The sequence below is a fragment of the Nannospalax galili genome, unplaced genomic scaffold (assembly GCF_000622305.1).
Source record: "Nannospalax galili isolate Female #2095 unplaced genomic scaffold, S.galili_v1.0 scaffold210, whole genome shotgun sequence".
Lineage (NCBI taxonomy): Eukaryota > Metazoa > Chordata > Mammalia > Rodentia > Spalacidae > Nannospalax > Nannospalax galili.
Genome location: NW_008329365.1, coordinates 2,904,928 through 2,928,969, shown reverse-complemented (window position 1 = coordinate 2,928,969; position 24,042 = coordinate 2,904,928). Strand labels below are relative to the sequence as shown.

The 24,042-nt window shown below is 44.8% G+C and overlaps 1 protein-coding gene across 2 annotated transcripts in view; it reads left to right on the top strand.

Annotated features, from left to right (window-relative positions):
- The window catches only part of Etv6 (ETS variant 6), a 258,623-nt gene that overhangs the window by 177,833 nt on the left and 56,748 nt on the right, over nt 1–24,042 (top strand). For both annotated transcript variants that reach the window (XM_029565778.1, XM_008837629.3), the window contains exon 3: nt 22,389–22,553. In XM_029565778.1, the coding sequence (XP_029421638.1) occupies nt 22,389–22,553 (165 nt within the window). The remainder of the gene's footprint in view (nt 1–22,388; nt 22,554–24,042) is intronic.

Here is a 24,042-nt window from a genome sequence, read left to right as displayed (position 1 = left end):
TATATATATATATTTCTCAGTAGTGCAGTCTAAACTACAAATGATTAGATCTCAAACTTGAAGAAGGCAACAATTTTAACTTTTTTTAATTTTAATTTTTTGGTCTTTTTGAGACAAGTTCTCCCTGTAGCCCCAGCTGGCTTGAAACTCACAGGCTGACCTTGAACACTCAGAGATCTGCCTGCCTTTGCTTCCCAAGCGCTGGGATTAAAGGAGTGCTCCACCACACCCGGCTGAAAACAAAATTTTTTTAAAGATTTTTTTTTTTCCTTTTATGTGTCAATGTGCTTGTGTGTATGTGTATGTATGTGCCCCATGTGCATGAAAGTACCCATGGAAACCAGAAGAGGGCATCAGATTCTCTGGAACTGGAGTTACAGGTGGGATTGTGAGCCTCCTGATATAGGTGATGGGAACTGAACCTGAGCCCTCTACAAGAACAGCAAGTGTTCTTAACTAGTGAGCCAGGCCTCCAACCCCCAAAACTTATTTGCTAAAGCGTCATTGCACACATGAAATAACCATAAACCTGTTTACCAAAATGTGAGGCAGATCACCCCCAAACACTCACCATTGTTACTCTTTGGGATTTTAAACCCAACAGTACTTGTTTTGAGTTGTATCTATCACTCAGGCTGCTGTAGTTTAGAATCCTCATCACTAATGAATCAGATTGATGACCTCTTACTGAGCTCAATAAATATCTCTCGTGTGGGGGTGGGGAGCGGGGAGGGAGGTCTGTCTCTATCTTTCTCTAGCTTTATGTAGAAAAGCAAATGCAATATACCATGGGGAAATACTAACCAAGAAATTAAAATTCTGAAAATACCTAAGAGGTTAGAACAAAAACACACCAAAGGAAAGAAAGGTGCTCTAAGGCACCTTACCTCCATGTGCTTGCTTCCCCCATTTCCACCCCATCCCCTGTCCTTACCCTGAGCTTGCAGGAAAGAAATGTGAGCAGAGTACACCTCTCCCATGCCGCTGGTGTCCTGCATCGAGCCTTGGTAGGAAGCATGAGTCAAACTGCCATCCAAGGTAGCTATGACTCATGGGCATGGACCTGGGACTGCAGACAGGTTGGGCTCAGGAAGCCAAGAGCTTGAACCGATAGGAGCCTAGTGGAGAAGGAAGCAGAAACCCAGAGCAGCAGAAACAGATGTGCCTTCCTCTCTCCTAGTTCACCAGTTTGCACAGCTGGCTAGAGAAGTTAAGTCATGCTGTAGACCAGATAACTGTCACTTACTGGTGGTTTGTTTATTCGTTTATTTATTTGTATTAGTGCTTTTGCCTGCATGTGTATAAATGTACCTGTGTTGTGCACTACCCTTGGAGATGAGAAGAGGGCTTTGGACTTCCCCAGAACTGGAGTTAGAGATGGTTGTGAGCTGCTGTGTGGGTGCTGGGAACCAAACCCAGGTCGCCTGCAAGAGCATCCAGTGCTCTTAACCTCTGAGCCATCTCTCTAGCCCCCACTTACCAATGTTTTATGGTGATGTCAAATAACTATCATGTGCCTTACCTCATTTGACCAATACACAAGGCTTCTAATTCTGTATCCATGATTCCCTGAGAGAATGGAACCACCTTTAAGGTGACTGGTCCACAGAATCTGATTGTAAACAGGATAACTGACTCTGGAGCATCTTCTTGAAGAACATAGGCCCACAGTGCCACCTCTGGTTTGGGAGCTGAGCCCTGGACTGAGAGCTGGCCCAGCTTCTAACTAGTTAGGCAGCATTAATGAAGCCACCTAGCCTCCTTCCCTTCATATTTCTCAGCCAGAAGTAAGAACAATCATGTCCATTCCGCTTCCTCTCCTTGCTAATGCAAAGGCCAAGTGAGGTCATGTGTGTGAAAGTACTCTACACTGTGAAGTGTTGCCAGCCATTCTTACGACTTGGGTCTGAGGAGGACATCCAGGTTAAGAGCCTGGTGTGTGCAGTGTCTTAGAGATACTTATTAACAGAGTATAACAGATAAATTCATTTGGTGGCAAAGCAAAGGATGCTGGGTATATAATTCAGTTGTTGAAGGGATGGAAACTTGCAAATAATGCAAAAGGAAATTTCATTAGTTTCTGCTTTGTTTTTTTTCCCCCTCCTTGTTCTCTGCCATCTCTGAAGATGGTATGTTTCTAATCCTTCCTAGGGTACAGGTTATGAAAGACTTCATAGAGAAGGTGACCCTTAAAGACTATTCATATCGTGTGACATGTGTGTGGCTCACCTAGCAGGAAGGTGGTGGGTGGTGGGTGCAAATGCTGGGAAACAGTGCCTTAGGAACTTAGAACATGGAGCTGCCACAGGTGAATATGGAGAGTTAGGTGGGAGTTTAGGAAGCCCTAGGAAGCTTCTGAAAATGCCTCAGTCAAGGAGAAGCACAATCAACCTAATGTTTTAAAGAGAGAGAGAGCTGCTTTCTGCTTGGGTCGCAGCTATCTGACCCTTTCTCTTCTTATTGGTTAGAGGAAGAACCCAAGGTTTGCAGAGACTAATAAGCAGAGACTCAGAAGTCCTCCTGGCTACCTCTGACTAGTCTCCTGCTATGTCGTCCCTCCAGAGCATACCTTTTTATAAATAGTCCACTCTTTAGATGTTTTCCTTGGGACAGCTTGCAGTGGCTTTAGAAATCAGTATGACAGAGATGACCAAATTTGAATTTATCTCTAACTTAAGTCTTTCTCTTAACAACTACATGCATGGATAAAACTGTCCTCTTTACTCAGTTTTCCCAGAGTCACCTCATAGTTGACAAAACATAACTCGTCTTTTTCCATCCTTTCCTGCTGGCTGACATGGATGGGCACCATTATTTGTCTGATAAATTCAGAAGCTGGAGTGCTGTCACTGGCCGCCTTTTTCATAATGAACGATTCCCACAGTTCCATCTACTCTTCCCCCATAATATCTCGAGCCGGCCTTTCTCCGCCCCTTCTGCTTTAGCTCATCCTAACAATATCTGTCATGTCCATCTACAGCAGCCTCTTATCCAGCCTCCTGGTACCAGTCTTGCCCTGATGGGATTCATTCTTCCCTCCACAACTAGAATGATCTTTTAAAACAATATCTGATTATGTTATTCTTTGTTTAAAATCCTTCAATGACTCCGTGTAGCCTTAGGATAAAGTCTGAACTCAGTATAGCAGACAAGGCCCTTGCTGATAATGGCCAGTATTTATCAAGTGCTTAATTTCTGCCAGGTTCTGTTCTGAGAGCTTTATACACATCCCACCATGTTTAATACTCAGTTCCTTGGTGAAGGTCAGTTATGTATGTACCTTGCCCAAGGTCACATAGTGAGTTGGGGAGCCAAGATTTGGCCCCAAGGACACCTAACCACTGTGATACACTGCCTCCTTTGTAAGGATAGCTTCTTCTTGATTCAGAAATGCTTGTTTAGGCCTTCAGTGCACCAGAAGCTGCTTGAGGCTTTAGAGGTATAGCAGAAATCAAAGCAAAGGTCTTGCTACACTCCAGGGAAGAAAATGAACAATCAACAAAACAGGGCTAGGGAGATGGCTCAGTAGGTAAAATGCTTGCCATTCAGGCATGAGGACCCGAGTTCACATCACCAACACTCATGTGAAAACAAAAAAGATGGGTGCACCAGTGGAGGCAGACAGGCAGATCTGTGGAGTTTCCCAGGAGACCAGCATGGCTGAATTGGTGAGCTACAGATTCAGTGAGAGACCCTGTCTCAAAATAAGGTGAATATGGATTGAGGAAGACACTGACATCTAACTTTGACTCCACACATACATACACATATGCACCTGCATGTACACGTACACATACATACACATGAACACAGATGTGTTCATACACCACACATGTATTAGGAAGATGAATCAATAGGAAAATGATGCAGTAAGGTAAAGACAAGTCAGAGAAGGATGGAGTGTCCAAGGAAGTCCTGAAGGAAGGTGAGAACGTACAGAGGAGAGCATCTAGGAGCAGCCCTGGGGTCGGACTGTGCCGGGAGTGTCTGAGTGGTAACGTGGAGGTCAGTGTAGCCAGAACAGGAAGGGGAGGGGAAGGGTGGTGGGAAGTGGGCTCAGATGGGGATCAGAGCATGTCAGGCTCCAAAGATCATCTTAAGGACTTTGGCATGGACCTCGCTGAGTGTCATGGAGGAGAGGGACCTGTTTCAAGTCAATCTCTCTGCAGGTCTGTTGAGAATAGACTATAGGGGAACAGAGATGGAAGTTGGACCAGTGGGACCAGGAGCAAGCTGACGGTGGCTGTGACTAATACGGGAACTGTAGAGGCTGTGAAAGCTGTTCGCTGCAGAGTAAAGGCACAGCCCACAGCATTTGCCAACAGACTGGAAGGGTACATGACAGAGAGTAGAGAGGGTGGCTGCAAGCTGTGGGGCCTTGGTCACTAATAGCATGAAGCTGGCTCTGAGAATGGGAGCTGCAGGTGAGGACAGGTGTCTAGAGATCTGTGTGAGGCCAGTTAAGTCCGGCGTGTTCCTTAAGCATCAAAGTAGAGATGTCTTGCTACCTCCCACCCCACTCATCTTAAACACACACGCTCATACACCTCATGTGCTAGTCATATCCAAGGCACAGTGTTTCCCACCCATTGTGCCTGCCAAGCTGTTCCCCCATCCTTCCCCTGAGTCCTTCCTGGCCAGGCTCTGATGCATTGACTTGTAAATGTCTCTACGTTCTTTGCTTCCCATCCAGACCTTAAAATCAGGTATGGGTATTATTCCCCTGACACCCTTGTACCTAACCCCACAGGCCGTGCGTGCACCATGGGTGTCTGCAATGTTAGATGGATGGGTGAAGGGGTAATGGGAGCGATGGGCAGATGAATGCTCTGCAGTTAGACCACACTATTTTCAGCTGGTTGGTGATGGGAATTCCCCTGGAACGAAGCCAGGTAGGATGATCACCCAACCGAACTGAAAGAAATAGCAGATGTCAGGAAGTCTGTGTGCTAATCCTGCCCTGTGCATTAGAACACCGCAGCCTAAGTCCCCTTTCCCGCAACGTGGTCGCCCCACCTTCCCACCCCAGCCCTGGCTCCTGGTCTTGTTAATCTCTGGCTTCAGTAAGCATATTCTTTCTCCTTTGCACATCCAGGCCTGTAGGGGAAATTTTTATTATAAAAGCGGAAGAGTGTTTAACCTAATGACGTGCTGCAAGCTTGCTTTCCCCTGGCCGAGTCTGCCAAAGCGATCAGGACTCATTATTTAGGAAGCTGCCTCAGCCGGGCATTACTAATTTGGGCATTACTAATTCGGATGCCTATTCAGGCAAATGAGCAATGAACTGTAAAGTGCTTTTGTCAGTGACTTGCTTCAGAGAGGGGTGGTGGTCAGGGGAAAGTGATAGAACGTTTGGCTTTTGCTTCATTTCCAGAAAGGGCGGCCATTACGTCCTGGAAGCTCTACTTGGCAACAGGCATGGGGAATGGGAAAGATTTATTTCCTTTTGCCAAAGCTCAATAATTCAGCTTGTGCATTTCAAATCAATACCTTTCTTGCAAAGTTTCCAAAGTCCACATTTTAAAAAAAAATTATCAGTACGTGACAACTCTGTGGTGATGAGACTGGCATGTCAAGGGTGAGTAGGGTCTTCCAGCGAGAAAGAAGATTGATGAGAAAGGAGAGATGAAGGGGGAGAGCGGGGTTGGAGCTCACAAGTCTGCTGGTCACGCGCAGGGCCCCTGGCATCATGCACCTCACTGGTTTTGCGGGACTCATTCTGAGAGAAACTGCTGATCCGCTCCTCTGAAGGGTTCGTGTGGGGAAGTTGGTGACTAAAACTCCCTGTTTCTTTGAAGCAGTGCTTTGTCACTGTTCTTGAGAAAGTCTCACGTGGAGAGGTCTTCTCCATGACCTAGGACTGGTGAGGTGTCTGGTCAGTAGGCTGAGTCAGTCAAGTTCTTTTGAAATTTTCAAAGGTCCACGATACTGGAAGGACAGTGACAGGCTTTACTCTTCAGAAATTACTTAAAATAGAGTTTATTTTCACTGAAACAAGTCCTTAGCTCTGTAAATATAAGAAGCCCTGTGTACCCTCCCTGGGTTTCCAGTGGTGAGCCTCTAGGCCATGTTTGGTGTGCATTCCTTCCGGATCCTGTCTCTGTTTTGCAGGATGGTGGATCCTGCACTTTGGTCTGCCCTCCCCTTTGGTGTGGCATGAAACCCCTTGGATTAATTATTACATTTCTTTCTCTTACTGCCACAAACCCACCAGTGCTTCACCAAGAGGTAAAAGAAGATTAGCACTCATTTTTATAAGATGCCAGAGGCAGCCTGTCCTATCACATAGGAAGTGTTGTGGGATAGTCTGGGAAGACAACACAGCAACAGTGTAATTCTCCAAGGTCCCAGTAAGTACACAGCCACTTGGTAGCAAAACAAAAACCTATGGGAAATACTTAAAAGTAGGTGATGTTCCCAAAATGCATTAAGGCTTTTGATGGACTTTAAGACAGGAAAACCCAAAATAACCAAGAAGTCTTCAGGGTGGACAAATGACAGAAAGCAGGGTCCAGTTGCTTACTTCACCAGCGATGTGCATGGCCTCTGGGGCTCCACAAGATGCAGGCTTCTCTGGTGGCTTTGAACTCTGCGCTGGCCCTCCACTTCCTCCTTCCAGGACAGCAGGGAAGCTGTGGCAGTAGAAGTGAGTTAAACAGGATGGAATTAATAGACTGGGGTAAAGTTCCCAAAGAAAATAGAACCAAGCAATTTCAGAACACAGTGCCGTGTGTTCGAGTACTACGTGCAAAAAAATAGAAGAGCAAGTTAGGTAAAGTTGGAAGCATACCACTTTCTAAAAATCTAGGAAAATTAACTTTGCACAAAAATGAACAGCAGAGAAATGGTGAGGTTGAGTCCCAAACACACTTTTTACACATGGTAGAAGAAGATAAGGAGCAAAACAGCAGTCTCCAAGAAAGCGAACATACCAAGGTGGCTTTGGGACAATTCACAGCAGCCACCTACTTCCACATGAGCCAAAAACCTCACGAAAATGATATGACACACAACAGTGTTGGGGCTGGAGATATGGCTCAGCAGTTAAGAGCACTGGCTCCTCTTGCAGAGGACCCAGGTTCAATTCTTAGCACCCATATGGCAGCTGACAACCATCTTTAACTCCAGTTCCAGGGGAATCCAGCTCCCTCTTCTGACCTCCTCAGGGGGCACAAGGGCACTTACACCAGGTCGTACAATGCCCACAGAGGTCAGAAGAGGGCATTGTATCCCTGAAACTGGAGCCAGGGATGATTGTTATCCACCGTGTGTCCGTGCTGGAACTCAAACCCGGGTCCTTTCCAAGAACAACCAGTGGTCTTAACCGCTGAGCCATTTCTCCAGCCCCTTCTAACTCTTCTGACTGCCTAACAAAGCCAAATGTAAATGGATCATGTTGACTTTACCAGCTTTCCTCTTCCACAGGAGTCTTCCTGCCTTCATCTCCAGGTCTAAATGACATAAAATTCCAGGCTGGTTAAGGGAGCCAAGGAGAAAGGTGTTCTGACAAGTCAAGGCCTTTAGGTTCCCTTCTGGCCACTGAGGCCCAAGAGGGAATGGGGCTTGTCTTTAATTTCCTGCTCCAGGTACAAGTCTTCAGCCAAGGGGATCAGCAACCTTCCCAACTCACAGGTTGAGAAATGAAACTAGTGAGAGAAAAGATTATCTCTGTTTTTATAGCTAAACCCAGAAAAACCATTTCCCTGTGAATAAGGAAGGAACAGGGGCTGGGAAACAGAGAGGAGTTGGTCTCACACATGTACACACACATACACGCACATGCTTGAAAATACAACATGGATGTCTCTAAATAGAAGTTGCCAGTCCAAATGTGATTTTTTTGTTGGTTTGTTTCATGAGGCCTCAACAATGCTTTTCAAACAACTCCACCCTGTCTGTGTTATCAGTCTTGCTGCTCTCATATGCTTGAATCAGCACTGACTCCCCAGCCTCCCAAAAGAGACTGATTCCACAACAAAAGACAACCAACCTTTGAAAACACGTGGAGTCACTCTCCTGAGTCAGGCTGAGTCAGGGAGAAGGCATGATGGAGTGGAATGGAATTTTCCTTTCTTCAAGAAGGACACTTTCAGGGGCTCAAGAGATGGCTCCGTGTTGAAGAGCACTGGCTGTTCTTGCAGAAGACCTGGGTTTGAATCCCAGCACCCACATGGCAACTAACAACCATCCATAACTGCAATTCCAGGGGATCCAGCATCCTTTTCCGTCCTCAGGCACTTCATGACACAGGTACACTTATACACATACAGGTATAACACTCATACACATAAAATTGGGACTGGAGAGGTGGCTCAGCAGTTAAGAGCACCAACTACTCTTGCAGAGGACCTGGGTTTGAATCCCAGCACCCACATGGTGGCTAACAACCATCCATAATTCTGACCTCCGTGGGCATTACACAACACGGGTGCGCTTGCATACATGCAGGCAATACATAAAATAAAAATAATTTAAAAAGATACTTTCGAGAAAAGCCTTGAAGGGTTTTAGTTTGCTTTGGGCCCCCTAGTCCCTGGCTCCATTCTGAGGTCTATGGAGTCTATAGAAAATTAAACACTACTTTTGTACTTCCTTTTTCTGATCCCAACATCCTTTCCACCGAGACTGCCTCACCCTGAGAAAGATCAGCTTGCTTTCTCAAAATTCCTGAAGATAAAGAACAACCCAGGAGGGAAGCACACAGGAGCAGCTGGGCCACACAAAGGCCATCCTCTCCAGTCCCAGGGATTGGGCGGCTCTTGTTCCATCCAGAATGAAAATGAGGCTCACTCATTTAACACTTCGCAAAGGAATGTCTGTAGATTTCGGCTGTGGCCAGACAAGAGATCATCTGTGTGTTTCTTAAAAGAGCAAGGGAGAAAAGAAAGGACATTCATTCTTTCCTATTCAGCCACCCCACTAGCTCATCCATGCTGTGAGAATCGCACAAATCCAGCTGGATCGTTATGCTCTGTACCCTGTCCATTTCCACAGAGGGTTCAAAGATATTTTAAGTCAACATGCCATAGCAGTTTTTGAATCACTCATTCACTCGGTACATCTGTTTGAGGAACATACTCTTTTAATTACACATATATGGGGGGGCATGACCATGCGAGTGCAGCGCTGAAGTTGCAGGCTGCTGTGAGCCACGTGATGTGGGTGCTGGGAATCAAACTCGGATCCTCTGGAAGAGCAGAATGTGCACTTAACCACTGAGCCATCTCTCTAGGCAAGGAACATGCTAACTCTTGTTTTAGGTTTGTTTTTTTTAATTCTTGCATATCTCATACAGAACATCTCAATCATCTTTATTCCCCCTTCCCCATTGGCTCCTCCCATAGCCCCCACACACATACTGGAATTCATACATTCTGTCATTTGTGTTAAGGTCTATCAGGTCAAGTTAGTGCCCTCAGATGTTCCCCAGTGCAAGTTCTTTCACTGGAATCTAGTCAGCCTATCTAGAGACCCTCCCTTTAGGAAGATCAGCTCTTCATCCAGCCATAATCAGCTGCCAATAATTCTTCGACTATGATTGGGTCTTGCTGCCCATTTCCATAGTTCTGTGCTGGGGTTTTGTCTGCTTGAGTCTTATGCATGCTGATACCATTGCTGTAGGTTCATATGAGCAAGGTCCCAGGAACCTGTAGGACTCTATTTCCATATGGTCATGCACCACCTACCTGGGTCTTACAGTCTTTCCACCCCCTCTTCCGCAATGGTCCCTTAGCCCTGGATGGGTGGAATTTAATATAGGAGTCCTGTCCAAGGACCCACACTCTGCAGAGTCGTATTCGCTACACTTTGGCCATTTGTGACCTTTTATGATAAGGAACAGACTAACTCTAATATCTAGTTTCTTACTTTTCCTTTCTGTCTCAGAGTTGGGCTTCTTGTGGTCAGTTTGATAATAAAATGTATCTTTCTGTTCTGCCATATAGGAACTTCTCTCCTCTTTGCCTCCTTGCTTTTAAAAGCTCACCTTTCTTAGCCAGGCATGGTGGCGTACACCTTTAGTCCCAACATTCAGGAGGCAGAGGCAGGGGAATCTCTGTGAGATCGAAGCCAGCCTGGTCTACATACTGAGTGCCAGGTCAGCTGGGGCTACAGGGAGACCCTGTCTCAAAAAGACCACAAAAAGCTCATCTTTCTTTAGTATCTTTTCCTTGTCACACCACCTCACTGTTCATAGATTAAAATAATTAGCAATATGCGGAAGAAGTTTCAGTAGCCAGTTCAGAACCTTCCTGAGGAAAGGACATTCTCCCCTAGGTCTGGTGTATCAAGTGTACGGCCAAGCAGCCCTCCCCATTTTCTCTTGCCCTGCGAGATACAATGACACCTTCTCTGGTTCTATCTGCTTTCCTTCCCCAAATTTGGGGAGTGATGCGTACCTCTCTTCTCAAACCTAATTTGTCATTGCATTATAGCACAAATAGACAAAATCCTGAAATGCACTAAGTTTTAGAGTCAGATAAAATATTGGTCCTGCTGTATACTACTAAGTATACAGCAGGACCAGTATTTCATCGGACCGCCGATGAATTCCAGTGGTCCATACATGTTGGTGTGGCAGGCAGATACCTATGTGTGTGCCTTTAGAGGAGGGTTAATGCTGTCAGTGATCTCTCTGAGAGATCCCTTGCCTCCAAAAGCTGAGCCATACTGCTGGGATATGCTGGGATAGCTATCCCCACCCCCCACCCCCACAGGCTTTCCATTAGCACAGAACCTCACCATGCGGTCTTTTTTTAGGATGACTTCAGTTGAAGTGTTGATGTTTAATTCCTTGGGAATTTCTTGCATTCACTTTGAGTTTTAAAATGCATTGTCTCCTGGTATCTGCCTAGCATTCATTCCAGGACCCCTGGGGACTCCCAACTGGGATGTGCTCGTCCCTTATATAATGGCATAGTATTTGCATGTAACCTACATTCTGCTACGTGCTTTAAATCATCTCCAGATTGCTAACAACTTAATGCAGTGTAGATTCTGTGCACACCCTTAGATTTAGAATGAAGACAAGACAAACCATACAAACTGAGAACAAATATAGACTTGGTTTGTTACTTTAAGGTTAAAAAATATCATCAATCCCCTGTTGGTTGAATCAAACATGTGGAACTCATTGAGTTTCTAAAAGGTGCCCCTTTCAGAAGCTTCACACTTGAGACAAATGCCTCACTTGCATGGCCATCATCCAGGACCTGAGTGGGCTCCAACTCAGCCTTCTTCCCTCCTTCCCTCACCTGTTCCTGGCATTCTGGAGGTCTCTGGGGAAGCCACTCTTCCATCCTGCACCCTGGCCCCGCCAGTCTGCTCGTCAAACACTGCATTGGCCTCAAAGCTCTGCCAGAGGATCTCACAGCTTACAGGAACTGCATCTCTTGCTTCCAGGGCTCCAGTGAGCTGCAGAATGCAGAGTACAGTACTCTGCTCTCTGGTCTCTGTCCTCCTCAACCCCCTAAAATGTGTAGAGCACTTCCTGTGTATCAGGTTGGTGCTAATCTTTATAGGGATTTTTGCGTCTCCTACTTAAATTTGTCTTGGGACAAATATAACTGGTCAGAATGACTTTAATAATGTTTTTTTAGAATTTCATACATACATACATTGTATTTTAATTATATCAAGCCCCCATTCCTCCCCTTAACACTTTTAAAAAATATTTTGATAACTGGTCAGAATGACTTTAATAATGTTTTTTTAGAATTTCATACATACATACATTGTATTTTAATTATATCAAGCCCCCATTCCTCCCCTTAACACTTTTAAAAAATATTTTGTTATTTTTATTTTATGTATACATGTATATTGCCTGCATGTAGGAACTGGAGTTATGGACAGTTGTTAGCTGCCATGTGGGTGCTGGGATTTGAACTGGTCTTCTGCAAGAACAGTGTTCTTAACTGCTGAGCCATCTCTCCAGTCCCCCTTAACACTTTTATGGTTCCCCCACCCCCACCCCTTTCCAACTTTATGTAAGATTGACTCGACCCCCATATTACAGCTGGAGAAAGAGAGCTTCACTAAACTAAAGGCTGTTCAGTTGTACAGCAGGACCAATATTTTATCTCACTCTGAAACTTAAGCTTATTTAAAATGTCGCATGCCTTTTTACAACCTTGGGTTTGCTGCTTCCAAGCAAAAATGAGACCTAAGTGATGTTTATAAGAGCCAGTGGAAAGCCATGGGTCCACAGGTTTTCTGCCAGTGACTCTTAAGGCTAAAACTTGATGAAAGTAGAAAAATCTGCCAAATGAAGTTTCAGAGAAAAAGTAATCCAAGGGAATTGGATAAGACTAGGTCTAAACAGAAACATAAAACATCCCAGATCTTGGAGTTTGGACATGAGGCTATGCAGCCTCCACTTGGAAACTGAGTGTTGAGAACCAGGCTTATGAGGATAAAATAGGAGTATTGGAGCTTCCCATCCCTCTGTGACAAAGTTTGTGTGCAGAAAGCAGTTTTGATCAAATAGCACATCCAAGGTTAGAGGCAGACCAGAGGATGGGATGTTAGAGCTTACTGGAATGCATCTCTAAAAGCAGCTGGCAGGGCTCTCAAGATGCATACCCTTCCTTTGAAGGAGTTCTAAGGCCAGCCCTGCCTGCTGTAAAATCAGAAGATGCAGAATTCTGCACCTCCATCTAAGCCAGGCTTGTCATGAGAAGTCAAGTTCATCATTTATTATTATTATTTATTATTTCCCTTGCTTTTTTACAGGACATTTGAGAGTACTAGGGCCTTTTGTATCCACCGTGTCCTTTGACCCAGAGGAAGTTCCAGGTAGCCTGTGGTTCTTTTGGCCCAGCACAGGCCTTTCTCCAGCAAGTATCCCCTGGGAGGACCCTCCAGATCTAACAGACTGGAAGTCCTGTTTGCAGTTAAGTAGATCCAGGGTGTGGCTCTGCCAGCTTCTCCTGCACCTAGGCAGTCCTTGGTCACCCTCCCCACCTGGGTTAGGCTTCTTACTAGTTGGCCTTTGTGTCCCACCGTTCCATCATTGCTTCTTTCTGACCAGCAACCTCTCTTTGCAGTGCTGCTCAGCATGGAATGAATGTATTTCTGCCAATTCCCACTTTTCTGAGGCAGGTTGGGTTTTGTTTTTGTTTTGTTTTATTTTGTTTTCATTTTATATGTATAGGGCTGGAGAGATGGCTCAGCGGTTAAGAGCACTGACTGCTCTTGCAGAGGATTCGGGTTCGATTTCCAGCACCCACATGGCGGCTACGAACTGTCCTTAACTCCAGTTCCAGGGGAATCCAAGGCCCTCTTCTGATCTCCGTGACATTGCATGACACAGGTGCACTCACATACGTGGAGGCAACACACTCGTACACATAAAATAAAAAATAAAATATTTTTAAAATTTTATATGTATGAGTGTTATGCTGGCATGCATGTAAGTACACCCATGTCGTGCAGTGCCCACAGAGGACAGAAGGTGGGGGGGTCACCTAATAATAGGAATCTTCATCTCTATACTCTGGCATTACTGAGAGAAGACCTCTGTGTGTTGGGTACCACGTGCACATCACTGAGCAGCCCCCCCACAGGGACACACATGCACCTTTCATTCTTAGCAGGTATGTCAAACAACTGGGAATTGTATCTGTCCAAATGTAGAAGAGATGAGGGGTCCTGTCCTTTGGACTCTTGACAAAGAGAAATTGGCTGGCAAAGTAGAAATGATGGAAACTTCTGGTGAGGATGAAAATAACATCTTAGAATTAAAGAAGAGAAACGAAATGATCAGAGGTGTTTGCTTGAGTTAATTTAGAGGTTCCCATGTGATGACTCAGTTCAGGGCAGTGGGGTGCATGCAAAAATGAAATTTTGACTTATCAATGGAGCATGCTAACTGAGATGAGGAGGAGGAAAAACAATTAAAGCATCTGATGAGGCTGTATAGATCATAACCTATAATTGGCTCAATTTTTTTATTGAGGCAGAGTTACCTGTAGCCCAGGCTGGTCTTGAACTCCTGATCCTCCTGCCTCCACCTCCCAAGTGCTGGGATCATAAGCATGTACCACCACAACTAGATTCTTAAGTTTTACATAGATTCTTTTTTTAAATGTTAATGTAACAATGCCAGTGGGGTATGGTAGCATGTCCTCTGATCCCCAGGTGCTCAAGAGGCTGAGTCGGGGGGCTGGAGAGATGGCTCAGCAGTTAAGAGCACTGGTTGTTCTTGCAGAAGACCTGGGTTCAATTCCTAGCATCCACATGGTGGCTAACAACAGTCTGTAACTCTAGTTCCAGGGGATCTAATGCCCTCTTCTGACCTCCATGGGCTTTGCATAACATGGGTGCACTTACATACATATAGACAATACATGCATACACATAAAAATAATTTAAAAATTGTTTTAAAAAGGCTGAGTCAGGAAGATCTGGAGTTTGAGGCCAGCCTGGGCAACTTAGACCATTCCCCTACCCCTAGAGAGTAATACCTGCTTAATATAGGAAATTGTGAAATAAAAAAAGGGGGGGACAGTAAATATAATTCTACTGAGTGACCATTGCTGTTAATATTTTTGTTTTATAAAATATTAGTTTCAAATAAAAAATTTGAGATAATTCTGTGAATATACATACTATTTTGGTTTTCAATTTGAATATGTACTCTTTCTGAATACTGCATCATTTTCTGTCGTAGATGTTGTCATCAGTCAACTGCTCTTATTTATGTTCTGTTTTCCACTATTAAAAATAACACTTGATATTAAAAATAACAACAGACATCTCGGTGCATGAAGGATCTTTCTATATACCACGTTATTTCTTAAGGTGGTTTCTCAGAAGCTGACATTCATCGGGCTCTTAAAATATCACCAAGTCGTGTGCCAGCTTCTCTTCCCCCAGTTTTGTGCCAGTCTAATGAGCTCCAACTTTTCAAAAGCTGTATGTAGTAGGTGATAAAACAAGTTACTGAAAAAAGTATAAAAGAGAAATGTCTGAAATCTTGAATATTAAGACGAAATGAGCTGGAGAAAACCTGACAGAAATGGACGCAACACAGTTGAGGATGCTTTAAGGAAAAGCCTTGCTCTGACTTGCATGGGGTAACAGTCACACATACAACAAGAACACAGACCTGTTAACAGTCCTTCAAGGAGAATGGCTGTCAGGTGGTACATTGAGATTAGTAGACACCGAGATGAGTAGACATCAAGAGGGCAAAGCTGAGTTCTTCTAAGTAGCCTCAAGGCTCTTGGCCCAGACTCAAGTCACGAGGAGTCAGAGAACTCCCCAGGAAAAGACCAGGCCTCCTATCAGTTGCCCTTGGGGGAGTGAGAACCTGATGTGAGGAGTCCAGTAGAAAGGGTGAAAAAGTTAGGTAGATGGGTCCACAGATGCAATTCAGCATTTTTCAAACCTATGTGTTACAAGCACTTAAGAGTATGCTGTCATTGCGGGACCAGACACCTGCTCCCTCTCTACCTCCTCATCTCCATAAGCTTACTGTATTTCTGAACTTCAGGAAATCATTTCATCAAATATTTGATGGTTCTTTATTGAGCTTGGAAAATGTAATCTGGATAGTAGAGTATGTAAAAGGTTGATAACTAACCAACTCTACCCAAAAGGGGGCAGTCAGTTCATTGGTACCTATCAAAGGGAGCAGGCTGGGTTGTCACCAGTGTGCTTCCATCTCAGGCCTCACCTGGCCAGCACTTTGTCAGTGACCTGTGGGGTAATAGATGCCTGTCAATCAAAACTGCAGCGGCACAAAGCTATGGAGCATAGGTGGTACTTGAAATAAATCCATATCTGGAGGGAATGCAGCAAGCTGGAGTGATGGAATCTAATATTGATTGACAGGTATTCTTGCAACTGGATCCCAAGTACCATATATATGGCGAGATTGGGTGAGAAAAAAATAATCCTGATAAAAGCAATAATAGAAAAACAGGAGCTATTATTGATGAGATGCTTACTTGATCAGATGTATTGGTCAATATCTGTGATTCAGTGGCATTTTACAAGTTAAAATTTTTCTATATTCTTCAGTCAGGGCAAGTGAAGACACAAGAGACTAAGCAACTTGTACAAGGTCAGTCACTCAACTACGAAGAAGTTCTGTGTAGTGTTCAGTAGGCCTGTACGCTTTAACTCATGAATTCATGCGTAAATCACAAATTTACCTTTTATATCTTGTCAAGGCTCCAAAGAAGCTGAGCTAGAGAGGCAGGTGAGTGATGATGTGAGATTTGATTGCATCAGACCATCAAACACTGGCTCTTCCATTTCCTGGCAATGTGACTTTGGCCAGGTCACTGTGAGGCTGTTTTCTATGATTGTTACGAGAATTCAGTGAATGGCATATGCAAAGCATTTAGACATCGCCTGGTCCACAGTGAGTGCTTGTGTTTGTTATCATGAATCCACTTGAGAAGTAATATGGTAGACGTGAAGCAGTGGGACTGTGGAGCCAATAATCTCAGTACGACTTCTTCCACTTCTGTGGGCTGCTGTGGTCTCAGCTGTTGAGAACCAGAGCCATTGTAGTGATTAGAGTCAGTGTAAGTGCTTAATAACTGCCAGCTTCATCACTGAACCATATTGTCCAGCCAGAGAAAGACCCTAGCCTTATTCCTGTGCTGTCCTAGGAATGTGGTTCAAACAGGGTCCCTGGAGGCAGGATGTGGTAGAGGGGCCACGAGTGTGTGAGGCTCTAAGAACTTGAGTTCTGGAATGGGGTTGGAACTGGTAAAGGGTGCTTCTCCTGAAGGCAAGCTGACCAAGCCAGGAAGTGGCCACTGGTCATCACTGGGTCAAGGGTCACAAAATTATTTGTTATGGTGTCATGTGATAAGACCACATGGGTCCATGGGTCATGGATCAGGCATGATGTAGCTTGTTAGCTTTTCCAGGCCTGTTTCCTAATCAGTCATGTGGGAGTGAGAGTTGGGTCGGTGCATCTCTGCAACATTTTCATCACTCACATTTGGGGTTCTGCCTTCCAGCCTGTGGAATCTAGAGCAAATTCTTGTATATGGAAAGCCTGGCATAAAGGGTGTTTTAGCCAATGGCTACAATAGTGAAAGACTTTGACCTGAGAACTGGTGTGGTAGAGCAGTGCCTAACATGCTGAGGTCCTGAGTTCCATAGCCCGCATCACACAAAGAAATGTTTTAAAGGAATTTGAACATGCTATTGATCAAATCATCTCTACTAATTCGCAGCCCTGCATTTCCTTATCTGTTAATCTGTCATGAGAACCCAACTGATGTGCGGGGCTCCTGTGAGAACTACAAGGGGGGTAAGATGTGGGAAGCGCCCAAGACTTCAAAGCTGCAAGCTGTTATGTTTCTCATCGTCACAGCTAGTTTACAACTTTCCAAAGAACTAGAACATAATAAAGCACTCTTAGGCATTAATCTGCCTTCTGACTCAAAAAAAAAATCCTTCAAGAAGTTACCAAATCTCAGGGTCATGGTCATGAATGTAGAGTAATTTTATAGGAAAAAAAATTAGGGTCCCAAGTTTGTATTGTTTGGTTTTTAGGGTTCAAATTCAATGGGTGCATACTGGCAATATTAAACCCTGCAGGAAATAGTGGTCACATATTTTGAGCCCTGGGTTTTACAGATGAAGCCACTGAGCCACAGAAAAATGAAGACGCCTGCCTAGAATCACAGGCTCCTTCGTGGCAGATCTGGGAATGAACTGGCTCCTGACTCACAGCACTTTCCATCATTAGTTACAGTGTAACTCAGAAACTTGGGAAAGACGTGAGGATGTCCTGGTGGATGGGGTGGCCACCTTTGAAGAAGAAATCCCGAGAGTTTCGGAGGCTGACTATGTCACTAAGGGTATGAGCCCATGAACTTGACTTGCCCCCCTTGGGAAAGAAGGACAGTGGAAATCTTAGCAATTATTTCCTCTGTGCAAAATTCTTCCCAAGTAGTCTCTGAAATTAATTGTTGTTAAAAATGCTGATCTTAGTTAAATGGCTTGCTCAGGGCATGTTAGGTACACTGAAAGTAGTATTACATGGAATTTTACACTCACTCCCCCCCCACTTCTTCCTCTTCTGCTTTTTCTGCTTCTGCATCTTCCTCTTCCTCCTCCCCTTCTCTTCCTCCTCCCTTCCCTCCTCCCCCATCCTCCTCCTCCCTTCCTCCCTCCCTCCCCTCCTCATCCTCCTCCCTTCTCCCCTTCTGTCCCCCTTCCTTCCTTCTTTCCTTCTTCCCCTCTTCCTCCTCGTCCTTCCTAATCAGGAACCATATTTCTCTGTTGAGTCAAATTGCCAGGAATAAGTTTGTACAAATCATATGCATCCCTCCCTTCTCTTGCTCTGGCAGCCTTGGTCTGATTAGCAGCTTCCAGTGAAGAGTCAGGAGCATTAGTGGTGCTCAACAGCCTGGGGAAGGAGCACTCTCTTCCCAGGTGCATTGAAAGCAGTGCCTATCTGCCCCTCCCTCTTTCTCGTCTGTAAATCTGCCACTCCCGGGATCTGTGGTTTGTGTTTTCTTGTGTTTTGTTCCTTGTTTTTGAGACGGGTCTCCCTGTTGCCCCAGCTGGCTGTGTAGACCAGGCTGTCCTTGAACTCATAGATATCTACCTGCCTCCACCTCCTAAATGCTAGGATTAAAGGCGTTTGCCACCATGCCTGCCTGGCAGTTTTTTTGTTTTTTTTTTTTTCCTATTTCTTCAGTCTGCTGATAACTCGATGTTTCCAAGGATCTCAGTGTTGGATGAGAAGGAGTTGATTTCCTTAGCTCTTTTGAAATTCCATCTCAGTCCTGCATATGGATGGGGAAAACCTGGGTAAGAACAGAGATTTTGGAATCAGACTGCCTGGATTCAAATCTCCACTCCACTTGTTACTAGGGCCATACAGCCTGGCCTCAATTCACTAGTCTAACACCCCTCCCCCATCTCAGATGCTCAATGAGCATGCGTTTAGGTGAACCGATATTTGTAAAATGCTTAGAACAGCCCATGGAAGTGCTTCATAAATGACTGTTTAGTAAATTAAATGTTCTTGATTATACCAGAATTGCCTCCAGGTATAACTCTATTCCACTTAGACACTTTAATGCACAAGGCTGTAAGCCCCTTGAAGGAAGTGGCTGCTTCTTTCTCAATTAGAATTGCAAAGCACATCCTCTGTGAGGCCTTTTTATACAGTTGAATTAAAAGGGAAATAGCAGAGAAGAGAGATTTCCAACGTGGAGTGTAGCTAGCCTCTTTCCAGCTCAGTGAGCCGTCCACCTTCCTCTTAGGCTAATGGAAGTGCACCTACCTGCTGATCCATTTATTGAGTGGCCTCGAGCAGGTAGCTTACAGCAGCAGGGTCACTAGGTAAAGCTGCTGAGATTGCCAACTACTCCCCGTAACCCGCCAGGCCCCTGCTGTACTCCAACCCGGAGCCTCCCTTGGGTTCCTGGTTGAGGGGGTTTCCACAGCACCCTGGCCTTGGTTGCTTCAAGGCTAAGCTGTGGGAGAGATTAATTCGAAGTGAGAAGAGAAACTGTTGTTCTTAACCGTCAGGGCTGTTGGGAGTGTGCGACTCTTCTTGTATTTAGGGAAAAGATTACTCATGAGTATTTTCTTCCATAGAATATAAAGAACTTCAAATTACTACTTGTGTCCCCCGCCCCCTTCTCACCCGCCTCTCTGTTTCAGTTTGTCCTGGGCAGAAACTTCAGCATTTTACTTTCATTTCCCCTCCCAGGCAGGCTTCAGTTCTGTATTTGACATCGGACTTCCACCAAGTCACCCCAGCTAAGCCTTTCCCTGCATCCCCTGAGAGCCCTCTGCTCCCAGCCCTCTAGCCACTAGGTGCTTTCCTATGGCCAGCCTGATTGGAACCTCTCCTGACAGGACTGTCCTCCTACTCACGCAGTAAAGTTTGAAATCACAAATTACGGTGCTGTTCTTGTTCCAAGTGGGCACCATTGATGGTAGGAAGGTTGAAGGTTTTCACCAGCTCAAAAATTGAGATTTTTCCCAAGGTAGCCTGGCTGCCATTCCCACACCACTGTGCTTCCAGATGTGCATTTTCAGAGTTACGGGAGGAATTGGACACCTTGTATATTGATGCACTGTTTTGAGTAGGCATTGCTTTCTGACCAGTCAAGAGCTGTCAACAAAACCTTGAGTCTTTTAGTGGCCCTGTTTCATTCCAAAGATCCTACAAGCAGTCACATACTACAGATCATTATCCCATAATAGTCCTTGGGTTTTGTTTTGTTTTGTTTTTTCCATGTGAAAACATTATCATAAAACTTAAAAGCCAAGAAAACACTCTTTTAAGTGTCTGATTTTTATTTTGTGTTTTGTTTTTGTGGTAGTGGGCATTGAACCTTGGGCCTCACACATGCTAGACCCGTTACCACTGAGCTATAGCCCCAGCCAGCCCTCTTTTTACTTTTTATTTTGACTCAAGATCTCGTTAATTGCCCAGGCTAGCCTTGCCTCAGTCTTCACGTAACTGAAATTACAGGTCTAGGCTACCAGACCCAGTCAACTGACTAGCTCTGAAGCAACTTCCATAGGATTAGAAAAACCCAACTGCTGTTCTTTAAAACAGTTTTCTGCAGAGGAGCCACTTGGAAGACAGAGCCATAATAATGCCCAGAGCCTGGGATACTCTCTAGGGGATTTGAACCTTTTGTCCCCTTTTCCAGCAGCCTATCCAGTGGATCAGACAGTGTCATGTCATGTCATGGTTTAGGGTGCAAGGTGATCCCTTCCAGGATTAGCTGAAAGACCCTTTTAGGAGACGCAACGTCTTCTGAGCAGGTTTAAGTAATTCACCTTGAGAGACTGAAGCCCTCTGGGTCATACTGAACCCCTTAAACTCTTGATTTACACCTGTGCCTTTGGAGAACACAGCCCTGAAGACCATCTGACTCCTCACCTTGTGGTTGTCAGGATTCCTTTCAATTGTTAATAATTATCAAAGACCCCCTAAGAGCTTTTGCTCATGTGAGTTATAACAATACTTAAATTATTATAAACTAATTTAAAAAGTATTTACTAATTGCCAGGCATGGTGGTGTACACCTTTAATCCCAGCACTTGGGAGGCCAAGGCAGGTGGGTCTCTGTGAGTATGAGGTCTACATAGAGAGTTTCAGGGCAGCTGGGGCTAAAGGGAGACTGTCTCAAACAGGAGGCAGAGGCAGGTGGATCTCTCAGGGAGACCCTGTCTCAAAAAGACAAAAAAAATCACCAATAAAACATACAACTCAATTTTTAAAAATGGGCTGCAGCCCTGTCTCAAAAATACCAAAAAAATAAATAAATAAATAAATATGTAAATAAATAAATAAATAAATAAAGTATTTACTAACTAGTTGAAAACAAGCCTATTTAAAATATATTTTCCAAAAAAATGTGTGTAAACAGCAGTAGGGTTACATAGTTTTTTAGTAAGTGCACCCATGTCATGCAATGCCTGTGGAGGTCAGAAGCGGGCACAAGATTCCCTGAAACTGGAGTTACGGATGGTGGTTAGCTGCCATGTGGGTGCTGGGAACTGAACCTGGGTCCTCTGCAAGAACAGCAAGTACTGTTAACCCCTGAGCCATCTCTCCAGCCCCAGGGTTACATGTTTTTTGCAAACCTCTTTAATGTCTAATTTCACAGAAGATGATTAGCTTCTCATCTCTGTTCCAGTATTCAAACTGTTGTGATACCACAGGTCATGTGTCTTCTAGAACATCACACTGTGCTCATGAACAAATGAAAGTAAGAGAAAATGTTATAAAGAGATTTTGCTATACACTGTGCAAAGATCTTGGGAACCCTTAGAGTTCCTAAGATCCCACTTTGAGAGGCATTGTTGGAATGACTTCAATGATGTACCTACGTTTCCTATAGCAACAAAGTAAAATAAAAAAGGGACTTGCTGCCAGGCCCCCAGAGATCCAATCTGAGCTTCTCTGTTGGCCTCTAGCCCACTTCCCATCTTTCTCAAGAGAGCTAACACTACCCCCATGGGGAAGTTCTAGAATCAACAAGTCAAGCAAAAAAGGCAAAGGGCTTTTTCTCCTTACCTAGCCCTCTTATTCCCAGAGGCTAGCCTGCTGGTTTCCCAGAGGCTGCGTGAGTGACTCTTCCTGGAAGAAGTTTCAGGGAATTCTTCATTATTTGGCAGCCCCTGAAGGTCAAGGAAGGTTCTGGAGCATTCTCATTTCAAAGGACACTGGGCTACAATCACATCAGTTCTAAGTCTAAGGTCTCAACAGCACACTTCAGTACTTAAAAAGCTGGAGTTTTAACCTGGGACTTGGAACCCAACCCAAGGACTCTTGAGACATAGAGACTTGGTTCTAAAAACTATTCAAAGATCTTTCCTCCTTATCCCACTGTGTCACCAACAAGACCTTTTTCTCTCTGCCTTGCCCTTTCCAACAGGCTTGCAGCCAATTTACTGGAGCAGAGATGACGTAGCCCAGTGGCTCAAGTGGGCTGAAAATGAGTTTTCTTTGAGGCCCATTGACAGCAACACATTCGAAATGAACGGCAAGGCGCTCCTGCTGCTGACCAAAGAGGACTTCCGCTACCGATCGCCTCATTCAGGTGAGAATCTGGCTCTTGGTGTGGCTCTGCATGGAAAATATGATTGCTGGTGGTTGGTCTCATCCTGACCCAGGAATCTCCTGGCATTGGTCAGTGTGTGGGGAGAAGAAGTTTCCAAATCAAGGGGACTGTTAGGTTAGGAGAAATAACTCTTACAACAGTGGAAAAGAAAGTTCGATTCATGTCCTTCTCCTCATCTGCCTTGTCCCAGATTCTGAAGGCCCTCAAAGAGCTGTTTGAGTGTGTGCTATGAACTGTCAGCTTAAAAGCAGACAAGAGCCAGGCATGGTGGTACACACTATAATCCTAGCACTTAGGAGGCTGAGGTAGGGTTATAAAATTGAGGCCAGCCTGGACTACAAAGCAAGACTCCATAAAGAACAAACAACAGAATCGGACAAAGAGGAAAGGTAGGGATTTGGGCATTGCTGAAGTAGGAGAAAGGTCAAAAGGAAAAAGAAACGCAGTGCCCACGGAGGTCAGAAGAGGCTGTCGGATCCCCTGGGACTGGATTTACAGACAGTTGTTAGCTGCCATGTGGGTGCTGGGATTTGAACCCGGGTCTTCTGCAAGAACAACCAGTGTTCTTAACCGCTGAGCCATCTCTCCAGCCCCCAAGGTCTGGCTTTTTAGAGGTAATATACCAGGCTTAGCTTGTCCAAGTCCTGAAAGATAAAAGTGGAAGTGTCCTCAGGCCCATCTAATGAGGGAGATGTGAAAAGTATGAAGTCCTAAGACCACGTTGGAAGATTTCATTCAGTAATGAGCCTTTACACTACAAAGCATAGTGCCATCATTGCTCAATTCCATTTCTCCAACCCCATAGGTATTGAAAAGACAGCTGTATGGGAACTACTTTTGCTCGAGTGGAACTTTGGTCTCAGGTTTATGTTTCACAAGAGCTTAGTTATTGAAGCACTAAAGGGTCCTCATTGCGGACCCTGGTTTCTATGTGACTTGCTGGGCAGAGTCTATTTTACTAGGGAAAGGGCAAAGATCTGCCTAAGGCATGGGCATAGTCCCTAACATATTCAACTCTCATTTGCCACCCCCCTCCACCCCACCCTGCTACCACCATAAGCCTGCCAGAAGTTAATAAACTAGCCAGGAAGAAGAAATGTCACAGGACTGGGATGTAGCTGAAGAGCAGTAGCTCCTTGCAGGTCCCAGCCCAGCTGCAAGAGACCTTTACATGAAAAGGCTAAGAGGAAGCTTCCCTAGGAGTGGAGATGTTATTGAAACTTGAAAATTTACATCTCTGGAAACGGATCCTTTTAGGCTGGTATCAGGGTTATGAGCATTCTCAATCTCAAATCATTGATATTTTGTATACTCTCAGAATAAGAAAACTAAAAGCCGGGTGTGGTGGTGCATGCCTTTATTCTCAGCACTTGGGAAGCCAAGGCAGGCAGATCTCCATGAGTTCGAGGCCATCCTGGTCTACATAATGAGTTCCAGGACAGCTGGGGCTACAGGGAGACCCTGTCTC